The sequence below is a fragment of the Xiphias gladius genome, chromosome 7 (genome assembly GCF_016859285.1).
Source record: "Xiphias gladius isolate SHS-SW01 ecotype Sanya breed wild chromosome 7, ASM1685928v1, whole genome shotgun sequence".
Lineage (NCBI taxonomy): Eukaryota > Metazoa > Chordata > Actinopteri > Istiophoriformes > Xiphiidae > Xiphias > Xiphias gladius.
Window position 1 is genome coordinate 14616501 of NC_053406.1, and position 16972 is coordinate 14633472.

The 16972-nt window shown below is 39.1% G+C and overlaps 1 protein-coding gene across 2 annotated transcripts in view; it reads right to left on the reverse strand.

The window, feature by feature from the left end:
- The window catches only part of limk1a (LIM domain kinase 1a), a 57013-nt gene that overhangs the window by 31294 nt on the left and 8747 nt on the right, over nt 1-16972 (reverse strand). The window contains exon 1 of one of the 2 annotated variants that reach the window (XM_040130978.1): nt 10604-10753. The exons of the other annotated variant lie outside the window; for it this stretch is intronic. Coding sequence (XP_039986912.1) covers nt 10604-10701 — 98 coding nt within the window. The 5' untranslated portion in view covers nt 10702-10753. Of the gene's footprint in view, nt 1-10603; nt 10754-16972 lie in introns of those variants that run through there. 2 annotated transcript variants of the gene reach the window in all.

The window sequence follows — 16972 nt, forward strand, 5'->3', positions numbered from 1 at the left end:
GATTTTCAAGGTCAACAGAGAGAGAAATGAGTTTGAGAAAATCTGTAAGAGAGTATATGGAAAAAGCAATGTCAGAAAGGGCAAATAAAAAGACTAAAAAACATGGACGGTTTGATTGACTGAAGATACAATGACCCAGAAGACAAGAAAAAAGTCAAAGAAAAGGCTGCCCAGGATGCTCAGACCCCTAGGAATAACCCCTACGAACAAGTGAGAGGGAGCAAAGCAGAATTCAGAAACTATGAAACCCAGCTGGATTCCCCGAGGGTCAGACAACAACCAATGACAGAGAAGATGAGAACAAGGGAGGAGTGTTAGTAAATCTGCATCTGCCCCCCACCCCCTCAAAACCCTGATGGAATTAGCTAAAAGTGTCTGAGAGAGTAATAAATTCCTTTTCCAGGTCAAAAGCAGGCAGCCTTTTCCCCAGCCTCTCGTCTAACATCTGACCCCAGCTCAGTACTGTCACATATACTTACTCAGTGTCTGTGATCTGTGAAGGCTAGTTTTCATACTCTTAGAAAAAATATTTTGTATTTATGTCAGTGTTACGCAACCAAGGAGCCAAGGCCCCTCCAAGGGTTCACAAGATGTATCTGATGGGTTTTGAGATAACTAAATCAAACTTCTGACTGGATGGATGGCGCTAGATGAAAAGTCAGGGGATTACCGCAGCGATCACAATTCATCCTCTGGAGACCATGAATGTCTGTAAGAGATTTAATGGCAGTCCATTCAATAGTCGTTGAGATATGTAAATCTGGTACAAAGTGGTGGACCGACTGACGTTGTCTGCATTATCATACTGTATGTAACCATTCAGCTGATACGGTCGATACATAAAAAAGATGTTACACAACAGTTTATTGTTACATGACTCACTGTTAAAGAGTTTAAACTACAGCTAAAGCAATTAGTCGATCAACAAAGAATTCATCTGTAATTATTCTGACAATTGCTTCATAATTTCAGTCATTTTTAAAGCAAAAATTTCAAATATGTTCTGGTCCCAGCCTTTAAAATGTGAGGATTTACTGCTTTTCTTTGTCATTCATGGTAGTGAATTCAATTTGTTTAGGTTTTGGTCCGTTGGTGGCATTTTTTCACTATTCTCTGGTATCTTATGGACTTAATGATTATGATCGATGAATACTGAAAACAATCAGCAGAATAATCAACAATAAAAATATTAGTTGCAGGCCTACGACAGTCATCTGTCTGTGAAAATGAATTGGGTTAAGGTCATACAGAAACACTTACACACATACAGGGAAATGGTAGTTATGCAGACAGACAATTAATTTTTTATTAGGGGTAAATGTTTCCCTTATATCAGCTGTCTGTTGGTGAAGCTGAACTGACATGCGGAGCTTTGTGGTTTAACATGTCAGCTGTTTCTCAGAAATGAATCTGCCCAGCAGCTGTTCAACTAAAACCAAGATGATGCACGTGCTTTTATTTTCTGCCACATGTAGCTACAGTATACATCTGAAGTAGGGCTGCAGATAGCGATTATTTTGATTAGCAGTTAATCTTATTTTTTCCATAAATCAAATGTAAGTCTATAATAAGTCAAAATATTGAAAATCGCAACTGCCCAGGGCCCAATGTGATTACTTTGAATTTCCTGTTTCAGTTTATACTCATACGTGACAAAGAAGAACAGCAAATCGTAAAATTTGGGAAGGTCAAACTGAGAAATCTTTGGCAATTTTTCACTATTTTTGTTTGAAAAATGACTGAAACCATTAAAATAGAAATAGTTGCCGATTATATTTCTGTCGATCAGCTGATCTGTTAATCGACTAATTGTAGCAGCTCTAATTTGAACAAAGCAATATGTATGTATATAACATGTAACTATATACAAACATGCAGCTCTTGTAATTTACTCTCTGACTCATTCACTCACTCACTCAGCGTAACTTCTTTTAAGATGAGCCCTCGAATGCCTCGCAGTAAAATAAAACCAGACTTTAATCTGACTCCTGCACAAACCTTGCTGAGCATCCAGCTCTGGTCAGCATTTTATGATGTGTGTCTGTGAGCATTTGTGTGTGTGTGTGTGTGTGTGTGTGTATGTGTGTGTGTGTGTGTGTGTGTGTGTGTGTGTGTGTGTGTGTAGCCATAGGTCATTAAATGACGCACAGGCTGACACTGCTAAAGGAAGCAGGAGGAGTCAAAAGGAAACGGTGTGTGTATCTTGGTAGAGGTGTGGAGCGGGATCACTACTAAGTGACAGATGCAAAGCTGAAAGATTTACGAGAAGCCACACCTCTTAAATACACACATCCCCACACAGACCCACACAAACACACACACGGGTGTATCTCCTCATTAATTATTAAATCTTCCAGCATCTGTGTGAAGCTCAGAAGGACATCCATCTTCTTTCTATCTGCAAAGACAGCAGAAACGCTTTGAGTAACTGTGATCAATAAGCCAATACACCGGTCGGCCCAGCCTTCCAGTAAAATCAGGAAAAATTAGACGATGACGCTCAAGCATTTGGAGTGTGAAAGTGACAGACACAAATGTTTCTACTGGATGAAATCGTCAGAGTGCTCAGCTGTTGTTACTGTACTTGCAGGCGAAGCTGAAATCCTCGCAGACAGAGAGTAAAAACAACCTCTGGGAAAGAGACAGGGGGGTCGTGGGTTAGAGGGATGAACACACACACAGACATTCACATACACACACACAGACATAGACTGGTCTCTAGTGAAAGTCTAGCTGAGGAAATGGCAGACTGTCTGGGGGAGACCCCTCTCTTCCCTCTCAGAAGAGACACATATAGACTAGGATTCCTTGTCCAGAGCCAAGATTTCCACCTCAGATATTTACCAGAAAACTAAAAGACAATTATAAAACCTACACATGCAAATTTAACTGTGTGACAATACAGTATCCTCATAAACAAATCTACCTATCAGAACAATTTTACTGTTGAAAAACAAAGGTATAACTGCTCTGTAGAGAATAAGTTTTTATAAATTGAAAAATGAATTTGATCTTGAAAACAAAGATCTACTTTTATATTTAGTGACTGATGAACTGGTCGCAGGATACAAAGAGACGAATTTGAGAATAATTTTGAAACTGCATCAGGGTTTACAGACCCATAGTGATAATGATTTGGTTAAAGAAAATTAATTCGTTTTTACATCACACATCACATTAAAAATAAACATATCCGTAATCAACAGACATGCGGGTACATAAATGCTAATCATTCCCACATTTTCTGGCCATGTGAAAAGATTAGCATGTGTTGGAGGAATATATGTTCAGCCCTTAATTGAGATTCTCTACGGACAGTAAGAAATTTTTTATCTGGGATTGATAGGAGGAAAAGTTTACTTAGATGTGACTTGAATCTCTGTAAATATCTACTGGTTACCTGCAAAACTAAACTAAACTTAAAACTGGTATAAAGAGGAACCTCCCAGTCTTAAACAATGGATGGTCACATGCAGTATGCGATGGAAAAACGGACACCATGACACCTTCTCTGCAAACAAGGAAGTCGCTATCATAGCTCAGTTTGGATAAAGTCAAGGACACAAAGTCAACAGAAGAAAAACACACACTTTGTTGTTGTTTCCCCCCCCCCCCCTTGTTAAATGTACTTAATTGTTAGAAATAAAGACATTTTAAAAATAAAAAGTGAAAAAAATATAAACTGGCATAATTTGTTTGCTTTCACACATGAACACACCCATCACAGACACATTCATCTCATTCCCACAAATCCCTTTATGTGCCCCCTGTTTTATCAGCCCCCACATCCCCCTCCCTCCTCCCTCTCCATGGCAACGGAGAATGCCACAGCGATGATGTCACCCTCTCACATAAAAAGAAAGCATTACCTCATTGCCTCCTCCTGACCCCCCCCCACTGGCTCTGTAGGAGGAAATCCCTCAGCCAATCAGGCTTCAGTCTGTTCCCCTGACCTGTTTTTTTTTTTAAAAACTTTATTGATTAAGCAGAATTTACAATAGGATAAAAGCTATCCAGTGCAGATATTTTAAAAAAAGCAATTTAAGAAAGAAGTAGAGAGTAAAACATTTTTTGCTATGATGCTCGAGGTTTTTTTTCTTCATATACAGATATAGTTTTTATGACCTTGCTGTTTTGACCAATGTTGCAGTCACATCAAAATTTGCCCTCCAATGTCCAGCTGGTTTGACAGGGGGGTGGAACTGACATTTCACTCAGGAAACACAGTCTGTTTCTACTCTTGTTTTATAACTGCAGGTGAAATAATACAAGCAGCAGAAAGGGAGAGATGCAGTTGGGCTGTAGTGAGGGTCTGTGACAGAGCTTTATCACAGTAAAATGTTTGATTTAACGCTGTTTAACTTAAAACTTTGTGGACCGCGGATGTTAGCCCGCTAGCCTCGCTAGCTCCTGCAGGTTGTGTTTACAACCCAACCCACGCCATTTCCTGTCCTCTCCTGCTTTTGGCCACACCAGACGAGAAACCTTGGTGGACGTTGGTCTGACTGAACTGTTAGTTCAGGGCATCAAGATATATATTAAAGGTGGCACTAAATACTAGGAGGTATATGATACTTTCAAAAGATCAAAATCAGATTTGCAATGTATAAAATATTGTTGTTTTGTCCTTTGTCCTTTCCTGCTCGCTTCACTGAGTATCATCTATGCATTATTTTACCTTGTTTGTTTGTTAACATCTAAGACTGTGATGAATAATGTAACTGGTTGCATTGTGACTTATAAATGGACAATCTTCATGTATATACAGTACATGTTACTGGGATCAAATTATGGTATTATTCCTTCTTCTCTTTCAGAAGCAGAAGATAACACGATGACTGCACCATTTGGGATTGCATCACAAATTATTGCCTCATCTTTGGGCTACTTGGAAAACTCATAAATTCATTATAAGATAGAAGGATGGCCTTCAAAATCAAGACGTTGTCCTACTAAAATCATTCTCTTATTGAAACAGTTCTTCTTAAAAAGTATCTTGTAATTAATTCTTATTTGCTGTTCCATAGGAAGTATTTATGTAGTGAAAAATTATGGAAATTATAGAAAAGAGACCAGTGTAATAGATTCTGCCTATGAAATCATGAGAGCTTCAGCAGAATCGTGTATATTTTATAACTAAATATTAATTTAAAAAAGTTAAACCTCCAACAGAGTTGAAAATCTGTATATGTACTTTATAAGTCTCCAAACAGGATCAGGATTTCTAAAGAAAATTTCATCCTAAAACAACTCACATTTATATGCTGTATTCATAGTCTAAAGCATCAATTCCACCAATTGCACCTTCACGTGGACTATTCATAACCACATTCTTTTTAATGAGGTGAGTTCTGTTTTTCCATGTAAAATCAGCTACAGATGTGCCGTACTCTTTGCGAACATCTGGTGCTAGGGTAGTGTATGCTAATCTTGACAGGCTTTGTACTTGAGTGTTCCCCTGACCTTTGCAAACACAAGCTCAGCAGCGCTGCCACCGTAATCGACCACTCCAATACTCTGTTTTTGCTACTCTTAAAAAAAAACAAAAAAACAAATGCAGTAGAGGAAAGCAGGTTGTGCATTTTAATCAGTGGAAATAATTGCGCCCTCCATAGGCCCGGCTCTGCTGAACAAATGTTTCAGAATGTGGGAGACAGTCTCTTTATTTGGGGCTTGATGGTCTATTCAGCTGGTAAACAGGAGTCCTGGCAGACAGTGAGTAAATGATGCGTACGGCAGCAGTTTTCTTTGTGACTGTTAAGCTACCCGGACTCGCTGGCCGTCAGCACAGTCAGTCTGGGGCCTTCGCACTTGTTCCACTGTGGGGAAATGCAAAAAGGTTTCAGCAAGGTCTGGGAACCATGATGAGTGTTGTTTAGCAGGATTCAGGAAATACAGCAGAGCCCACATTCATTATCGGGTCTCTTTTACAGTCTGTTTTCCCAACTCTGGGCTTAAACACAAACAGAGGGACACTAATATATGAAGTGAAACTAGTGGAATTTCATGTAGGTGAGCCAGTTCCAGGGCTATGGTGTTGTGTAGGGTCACGTACTGCCATGGCTTACTGGGACACTTGAGGGAACAAAGCCATTGTTGATGTTATACTTGATGTTATACACCTGCGCTTTTCCTGCTTTGACATGTTAAAACGTCTGCTGTGAAAAGAGTCTATTGACACGGGTAGTTCTGCTCATTTGATCTGGACTGAAGAAAAAGACAAGAACATTGTCTCCTCTTAGTTCTGGGCCCTGTTCTTAAAATGTGGCTTAACTAATTTAGGCTATCAGTCTAAAATAATTCTGTTGATTCTCATCCAGCTCATTTGGGTTTTTGAATGCAGTTTGAGGACTGATCTGTTGAGCCTTAACGAAGTTATCTTGAGTAGCTGTGCGCTTTTATTTTAAAATAAAGGCCAAATGAGCAGAGTGTCGGAACCACGATCAGCATATGATTGGCTGAGTGCTGATCACGTGAGTGCAGGTAACATGAGGTATGTGTGTTGTGAACCCTCCCAGCATGCACTGGGACAATAGATTAATAGACTCATTTTTAAGTTTTAAGTCTCATTTTACGTTTGTTCCTATTTTATTACTGGTGTCATTTGTTCTACATTGTGCTCTACTGTTAAACCTACCAGTGAATGTGGTTAAACTTATATATATAAGTTATAATTATAAGCCTGTTAAAAATGAAACATCTGTAAGTCTCTCAAAAAGCAGCCTAAATTGCAAACACAATTTTCAGTAGTATCACTTATAACCTCCACCGAGGAGGTTAGGTTTTCCCCTGAGTTTGTCAGCAGGATTACACAAAAAGTACTGAACCAATTTGCACCAAACGTGGTGGAGGGATAGAGCATGGCCCAGGGAAGAAACCTATTAATTTTGGTGCTCCGATTAAAGGGGCGGATCCAGGATTTTTTTATTTTTTTATTATCACTTTCCTTAACATTGCGAGATGCTTTTTTTTTTGACATTTTTGTCAATATTTGGCCGCGGCACGGGTACGCACTCAACTGAGTGCCACTCTAGTTTAAAATGTTTTGTTGTTCAAATGACAATTTCCCATTTTAATGCCGAATTCAAATTAATGTCAAACTGTCACATAATTATAAAGAGTTACTGCTTAAGTTAAGCATCCATAGTTTTCGTTTTTCAAGCAAGCTAATAAAGTTGCAGCCTGCTATTTGTACAATATATACTGTATTTTCAAGCGGCAAAGGTGAATGAAGGCAAAGACTGTATATTTTTTTGTAAAATTCTCAAGGTCAAATTTGACAGTAACAGGACTCACTAAATAGAAAGAGAATGAGGGCGTTAATCTTCCTTTATTTAATCACATTCAGGGTTTAAGTCTGGACTCTATCCGCTCCAAAAGCGACAGGATTGAATTTTCAAAAAGTACTGTGTTGAGAGCCAAAGGTTAGGGCTCTGGCACAGGCTATTAATCAAAATGCACCAACACACAGGACGACTCCTTTCTCCTCTCTGCAAATGTTATCAGCAGGATTGAACCCCTGGCGCGTTACAGCGAGGAGGAGCAGGCGTTCTTGGTGCAGTGAGAGAGAAAAGTGTCACTGAATGAGTGTGAAAAGAGATTATGAATTATTTTTAAAATTACAGGCTTCACTTGAATATAGCTTAAAAAAAAGAGAGATTTGATATCACAATTCTTATATTTGATATGAAAAAAAAAAAGACAAGCTAAATTTCTATTCATGTAGCTCTAAAACAGCCTACTCAAACACAGTTAGATGAAGTTTCATATCCCACTAAAGTACAACATTAGCACCTTAGAGCTTCCTGTTTGAAGAAGAAAATGTATGTGTACAGTAGGACGGCTTCAGGTTTTTAACACTGAGCTGGGCTGTTTGGAAAAAAGGATTCACAAGTCCAAATAGAAGGGGAACCAATCTGATGGAAAATCTTAGTTAACCCCGAAAAAAGGACCTGGTTACCTGTTTTACTGTAGTTCCTCAAAAAATAATTTACTGAAAGGCTGGGGGAGGGTGCTTTTTTTTAATCCCACCCAAAAAAGTTTTCATGAATTAGTGAGTGAAAAAATTTAATAAAAAAAAAAAAGTTAAATTACCGAACCCCTTTGTTACAGTAGCAAACATGATTCAAAATATGAAATGGACATACAATATAAGCACACAACCACAAACATGCAATAGAGGAAATCACAGAATCCAACAACAATAGTATTATTTGACACAGGACTGTTAGAACATGTTAATGTATTGTAAACATACTAAAAACTACACTAAAAGGTATTAATTTGGATAACTAAAAATGAAATTGTGTTTGTACATGTAGTTATGAATAATGAACTGTATATAAAATCAGAAGGTACAGACTTGTCATCCATGTGTTACTGACAGTCCATGTCTGATATGGTTTGAATTTCACAGCCAGTGATCAAGATTAGAACCAGTTTAATACATCTGACAGACTCATCATTCACTACCAGCAGGTAATGAGCAGATACTAAGAATGACTTTTGGGTTGCCGGGTTGAAGAACAGCATGACACTTTGCTAGCACTTAAAATCATCAGAGAGACCCCTCCAAGCCATCAAGTCTGCAGTTATACATGTTGGTAAACCATTAATAAAGGGTTCTACGATAATCCGTCAAGTCTGCAGTTGTACATGTTAATTAATAGGCAGTTTATACATGGATTTTGGTGCAGATGTCCTGCAGTGCAGCCTCTCCAGTGGAGAGGAGGGGTCTCCCTAATGAATTAAAGAGCTGGCTAATAAGACAAGCAAAGTGTCATGCTGGAGGAGGCCACAACCTGGCAACCCAAAATTTGTTTGCTGCTCTATTATGCATTAGTAAATGATATATTACCCAGTTACAGAGCCACTGACTAATGGTGCCTTATACAAAAGTCGTACCAATATGTTTAAATTTAAGTATGTATGTATAAACACAATGTTGTCCTGACAGTGCTAGATAACTGCTTCGCCTCACACTCACACACACACACACACACACACACACACACACACACACACACACACACACACACACACGCTAACTCCCATGGCTTCCGTCTTGAGATACAAAAACTATGTTAGAACAAAAAATGGCACCAGTATGTAAACTTGTGGAAAAACACAGGTTTGTTAAAGCTGACGGTGTAAGCCATATGTATGCTGGCTTATATAATAATATACGATATGATATGATATAATATCATGTCAGGACAGAAACATTCAGTGATAACAATAAAGTCCACATCAATAGCAGTCACATGTAGGAGGACAGCAGGGTTTGATTCACCGTCTTGCTTTGAAAAGAGAGAAGTCATCGTCAAACACAGGGGATTTTTGGATCCAGAGAGACAGAAGTGTGATTTATACAATGGGCAAATGTTTACTGTACAATTAGGGAAGTGAGAGACAACATGAAGAGAAATTAGTAAATTCTGCAGACCGCTTTTCAATAACTACATCCTTCTGACATGTCCTGTTTCTCCATAGACACTGTAGGTCTGAATTAAGACAATGAGTGCTGTTTATGCATTTTAAGCACTGAATGATGAAGCTGTCGTTTGTCACGTTCGTGCCAGTTTAACAGCTCCTGTGTGAAAACGTGATGGGAAGTGAAACACAGCTGGTCTGACAGTAAGCTGAACCACCTGACTGATCATCTAAAAACAGAGCAAATCACCAGTATTTATGGTTTAGAGTTCGGTTTAGGGTTGAAAAGATTTACTGCAGGAAAGAAAAGCCTCATTTGAGTTTCTCAACGTTGAGGTCTTTCTGCTATTCTTTATGTCGAAAATGAACACTATATCATTGGGTTTTTGACTGTTGGTAAGACAATTTTATAGGCCAAATAATTATTCGATTCATCAAGAAAATAACTGACAGAGTAATCAATAACTAAAATAAGTTTTACTTGCAACTTCTATATTAGGAAGGAAAATACCAAAAACTTGAGTTTAGTTCAAATTTGTTTCTAATAAAAGTGTTTGAAATAATTGTGACTTTTTTTCTTTTAAAGAAATAGTGCAAATTACATTAAAATTGGGGCAAAATTGGTCATTATATTAATTTCATCTCTATTTCCTGTTAAAGTCTACAGCAGAGCTTCAATGATTAGTTAATTAATCGATTAGTCGACTAAAAGACATAATAACTGATGAATCATTATTGATTACAATACTTTATGTATTATACTAAGTTAAGCAGTGAAACACACAAAGGTCATGTACATTATAGTAAATAGATAAGATCTGGGGATTCTGGACTTGCTAGTCGGACAAAATTAGATGTTTCATGCCTTCATTTTGTGTCCTAGGTCAATGTAATGGACATTTAAAAATATTTTTTAGTATCAAAAAGGATTACTCAGTTAATCGAGTAAATTGCCTGCAGATTAGTCGATAATGAAAATAATTTTCAGTTGCAGCCCTATTCAGCTGACTGCACAAATGAGCAAACAGAACAAGCGAGTGAGTGAACCTTTGGTTAAGATTGTTTTTTCATAATTTTTTCATAAATTTCACTCTCCGAGGCCTGCGCGACATCATCATCAGACTATAAGCTCAATAATCATTCACCGACATACATTCACTGGTCCACTTACTTTCTGTGTTGCAGTCGTTTCCCGCTGCGTTGGGTCTTTGCTGACATGTCACCCATGGGAGCGAGGGTCTTGTTTTGACAGTCAGAAGACAGACTCATGTCAGCAGCTCTGATGTTTAACAGCTCGACTGGCCTCGCAGCCTCGCTGACACAACCATCAATGGCACTCTCCCTCTATACTGTGTCTCTCCCTTCCTCTACTTCCTCCCTCAGTGCAGCTGCACCACGGGGTCACACTTCTTCCTTGACTATTTCCTGTCGTCTGCCCGCCCTGCGGGAGCAGACATGACCCTGTGACATCACATGGCTGCTTATTTCTTCTTTTGAAACCTGATGAAGACTCTGCTCTGAACCGCCCTTGTAATGTGAAGCTGCTCATTTCCTGCACTATTCAATACGTTTAAAGATTCTGGCAGCACAAATCAGATTTGCCTTTTATCATCATCTATTAAACCCTTCCACCTCCTTTCAAACAATTTGATTTACAAACCTGCTCTCGTGAGCCCCTGGGGTGCTTTATTTTCTAAAGGACAAGGCAGAGGTTCACGTGCGACAGCATCTCCTCTTTTATCACACGAGCTGTAGTGCAACCTCACTAGCAGATACTCATTTAGCTGCAACCTCTGCAGAAACAGTCATTTCGGGCAGCCTCAGACAACTCAGTCAGACACTGTCTACACTTCTGTCAGTTTCATCAACCAACTGTTGGGACTCATCCAAACATCTTCAGACATCTTCACGGGGTCACACAGCAGAGCCTCACGGATACATTGAACAGATATTGTTATCAGTGTATGTGTCAGCAAATAAGAAAAAGTAAATTACAATACAGAAATGTAAAATTTTATGTTTCACGTAGTTTAGAAACAGTTTGACCACGAGAGCAGTGACAAATTTATTTTTCAGCTGTAAAATGTCCCCATTAGCAACTATCATAGTCACAATATCTAAATTCAAGGGATCCCTATTAAAAATGTTTGTTCATGTAACCTTTTTAAACAATAGAAGATATATACCGATATATGATTTTTGTTTAAACCCTCAAATATCGTTATCATATCAGCCTAAAAAATCTAGCATCCTTCAGGTTGTGACACACAGTTCCCCTGACTAACACCTGATAACAGATGCTAAATCTGCTGCACTAAAAATACCTCAGTTTGGGTTAGTTAAGATTAAACATTATAAATAACTGAAAACAGACAAGTCCAACCCTCGGAAATTTCCTTTACACTGTCTGTATTTTCCCTGTTGAATTCACCGTCTCCTCAGCTGACAAGGAGACAGTTGTTTTTTTTACTTTACATTTCAATTACCTCCGAGACTAGAGTGTACATGCATTACGACTGACTAACTGGACCACGCTGAACCGGGTCTGTTTCAGTCTGGAACGGTTGGTGTTGACAGTCAGCCGACAAAATCCCATGGTGTGTGATACGTAAAGATTCTAATCTTAGGTCTTCAGATCTGGTTGCTGCCAGTCGTTCTCATAAAGATTTTAGTAAACATATAAGAAAGAAAGGTTTGTGGTGCGGGAGAGGCTTGGACAACTGAAACGGAGGATCTCACCCGAACTCAAAATGATATCATGATAACACTCTACCTTCCAGTTTGGCCATTCAAAATAAATATAAACTGATTTGGTTTCCGATGTGGTTGGACAGCACGCCTTTAGGCTCGTCCCTGTGAAAGACTAAAAAATCTGTGTAAGTTGGTGGAAACAATCTTTGTGTGGTGTGTCCACTCTTGTAGGTTTCGGCTACTCTTGGCTGGCTTGTCCCAAGCTTCAGGATGGTGCCAGACCCCTGGGCTGGAAAGCACTGGACTAAACTCACTGTATCTAAAGTGGTTAAAACTAGCACCACCTAAAGCAGCTACAACAGTAAAATGCTGCTTACACATTGAGACATCACTATTAAAAATCTAATAATGTGATATATGACAATATGTCAGTCACTGCGGACACTTGTTCCACCACTGGTGATGTCTACCTGAGTTACAGTGAGTTACAGTGAAAATGTCAGTAAATGATGGAGGCTGAATCCCACATGGAGATCTCAGCCAAACGTCACCATAGCAACCATCCTCTGTAGATTAATATAGATCCGTATATACATACAGTACTGCAGCTTTAGGCTGCACCAACACAGTTGTCTGGCTACTTTTAAGGACCTGGACCTGTTCACAGTTAAAATGGGATGAGCAAAATCATTTCACATTTTTTACATTTCTGTTATAAAACCAAATATGTTTACTTTTTTCCTTTATGCCAGCCCACGGTGTAAACCATCTGCTCACAGCAATGAAGCATGTGGGCAACATAAGAGTTTTAAAATGCTAATTGTAGTTCATGCACATTTTTACATAATTTTAAATCACATTCATTTTTTATAATTTTAACCCTGTGACTGACAGTGCCATATTTGATAAGTGAAACTAAACATTAGGTCTGCAGCTGACGATTATTTCTATTAACAAAAATGATCACCGATTATTTTTTAAATTAATAAAAATGTGAAAAATGCCTTGTAACGTTATAATGTTCCACAGCCCAAGGTAATGTATTGACAATATTTATATTATTTGGCCAACAGCCCAACATCCACAGATATTACAGGTTAATATCATATCTGACAAAGAAAAGCATCACGTCCTCAAATGTGGGAAACTGGAACCAGCAAATGTTTGGCATCGGTGCTTGAAAAATGACTAAAATGATGTTTAACCATTTATCAAAATAGTAGAAGATTATTTTTCCATCAATCAATTAATCAGCTCATTCTTAAGCTCTACTAAACATCACTCAATCTACACAGCTTTGTTTGTTCTCCTTTTCTGTGACTATTTATAGAACCTAAGAGGTAATTAACATACGTAATAACTCCATTTCCTCGGGGGAATCTTCGCTGCTTTCATAACCTCACCTCATTAACGTTACTGAACCATCAACCCTGTAAGAGTCTAGTGTCCACGTAATGCATTAAGATTTATTTTCTACCTCAGCTCAGTAAACAATCCGACACACAGGCTCCATGAATCATCTTCATCTGCCTCCATCGTGTCCTGCAGCTTCTGTTACCAGGCAGAGTTCATCTGCAGGTAGAAACAGCTGAGTCACTGCAGCCCTGCATGTCGTCTTTTACTGACGGAGCTGGAAGGCAAAATCGGCTGCAGATGATATTTTACCAATCAATGATCACCTCCCACAACTGCACTGTGATTGTTGTTTTTCATTATCTTTTGTTTGCTTCAATCTTTTGTTTCAACTTTTCGGACTTACAAAACGCAAACAATCAATTATCAGAAGCTTTTTTTTCTCAAGACAGTGGCAGTAATGCGGGTCGTGCAGACGTGAGTCAGGGTGTAGAGGAACCCACGCTGACAGAAATGTGTCCTACAGCACAGGAAGGCAGTATGGGAGCTGCAGGCTTTGTGTCAGCACATCCTTGACAAAGTGCAGTCTTGACTAAACTATTTTCACTCTCACATTGTTTTGCATAACAGCTATGTGTGTGTGTCTGCATGAAAATGTGCACAATAAAGTGTTACTACATCGCTAACGTTCGAGAACAGTATGCGATCAGAAAGCATGCTTTTGATTCTACACGTCATTAGTAGATGCACGCCGGATGTAAAAAGGAGGTTGTTAGCGCTAACAAAAACACAAGCCTCTGTAGTCCTATGGGACAACAGCTGGGGCAGTGACTGTCAAGCAGAAATAGTTTATTGAGAACAGACCAGTGCTGTGCTGTACTGCAGAGACACTGCAGTTTTCAGAGCTGGAGTTAAAATGTGTAGATATTGAAAAGATGTACATTTTCAGTATTGCTTTATCCAGTTTCATGCACATTCCCAAGGCTGTTTTATTATTAAAAGAAACATGGAAAGAGAATTATTTTTGAATTACTGTAAGCTGGTGATTCAGACTAAATGATCGAATTTAAGTAATGACTGAAGATAAGAAGATGAAAATATATAATGTATATTCCATACAGTGAATAAAAACCACAAAACCAAAAGGATCATACAAAATGCTAATAAGCTTAATACAACAAATCCTCTTATTCCTCATTCCCAGGAGGCAATCAAGGTTGGGGGAGACTCCAGAATCATGTCATAATGATGCTACCTACCGTCGTACTACACATGTGTCATCGTTTCTCCAATGTCCAGAGTTACTTTAACCAAATCCCCTCAAAACCCCAGTGAAGGCAATCAAACTCACTCAGGAGCTCCCTGATGAGAGCCATCACTGAGAAGCTTCTAGAGAGTCCTTCTCAGAAATAATGAATGCGTGAATAATGAAAAATAATGAAATATTTTTCAGCATTTTCCATACAAAAGAGCAGCGTAGACGGATGACACAAGCTGATTACATGTCTCTACTCTCATATATCTTTTCCTTTTTTCACTTCACAGTCTGACATGCTTCAAGTTGATGTCGTACACTCTGACACAGACGGAGACCACAATTTCTATTCAACACATCTTGCACAGGGTGACATGCGATAAACTAACACAATTGTGTAATAGGTGCCTTTAGTGAGTACAATGTGATTATAGCTGATAGAAATGACGGCCACACTTACATAAACAAGACCCAAGTCACAATAAACCATTTTCATCCTTTAAGTGTCTTTCATTTTTTCTTAGTGTTATTTTATTGTTATCCTTTTGTCACAACCTGTCTTAACAACCTGGTATTTGTATTGTTCGAGTTTTCCATAGGAATACTTTCTGGTCATGTTTACTCCTCACGCACGTGTACAGCAACAAATGTCAAATGTCGTGTAGTCTGGGATCAAGTTATGTTAATGTGAAACTAGAAAGATGTATTTAAAAAGAAAAGGCACGACAAATTACTGCTTCTAAACCTGAACACAAGAGAATACTGTATGAGACATGAAAAACTCAATTTTCTCACTTAGCGCTCTGAGACTAGACCACAAGAATGTAAAACTTTATCCATACATTCATCCATACATCCATACAAATCCTTGCATTTTGTGGGATGATGGAAAAGTAAGTGCCAAAGTCTAATCATAAACTGATTCACAAGATCAATAAAAACCATGCTGGCAGTTTACTAGTCATTCCTGGCAATGAATGAATGTTATAAGGACAGCATAGTCTCTGGATTCTGCAGTCTGTACAGTTGAGTTGGGACACACAAAAGTCAGCAAAAAACAGCCAGTGTGGAAACAGTTCAGAGTGAGAGCGCGGCTGGATTTTCCCATGGAACCTACAGTACAGCGAGCCGCTGCTACTTTCTTAGCAGCAGGTTCTTTTTTTTTCTCCACCTAAGGGACTCCCCACAGTCTCTAAATAACACGCTGGCACTTTCATTTTCCATCCCAGCGCTTCTCTCTTCTTCTCATTTCCACTTCCGTTTAAGTGAAGTAATGCTCCCTCACAGCAATAGGCCCTGCAGTTGGACATTTTTTTGTTTGGACTTAAGCGCCGTTCCCCGGTCCCACCAGTCAATTTTGCACAGAAGTCTTGTCCGACTAGCAAAGCCATCTTAAATCCTCCTTTTCCATGACAGTCCTGCCCCCCCAATCCCCCTGAGGATTTAGATCTGGGTCAGAAAAAGATTCCCTCTAATTTTCAGACATGGTGGAAAAATCAAAATGATTTCTGGGAGGATGCAACACTTTCTTGGAGACAATAACTCTTTTTACAGACTTAGTAACTGGCTTTACTTCTAGAAATTCAACACTTCTGATACGTGCTGTGTCACTACACGGTGGGCAGAAGGGCTTAAAGCTGCAGGGTGATATCTGGCACCTCAACGGAGTTTGAGTGTAGACGGATTATGAGAAAATGGGCCCCTGGGCAGAGCCAGGTAAAAGGCCCCCCCACCCCTCCTACACAGGACACCCAGACTGAAAGCTACAGTTTCTGATCGTTTTGCATCTCTTTGTGGTCATGCTGTGTCTTTTAACTGAGCTCTCTGACTTTCAAATAAGAAATATTAGCAGTCACTGCATATAGAGGCTCTGGCCCAGGGGCCCCTTGACATCTCGGGCCCCTGGGCCTATGTCCAGTAGGCCTATTTGTTAATCCATTACCGCAAGGACATCACACTTAATGATAGTCCTTTCAGAAAGAAATGTAAAGCAGTGCTTTTATTTTCAGCGAAAGCACAAAGTGCAAGAATATGCAAATAAAGAAAAGGTGTTAAATGAGTCCACACACATAAACACACTCAGGGCAGCCAGATGTAACTGCCTATCTGTATTCTCTCGTCACATGCACACACACACACGCACGCACACACACACACACACACACACACACACACACACATATATACGACAAAACCTCTTTGCCCAGTGCCCAGATGGCCTCCTCAGCTTTCCCATTCAGA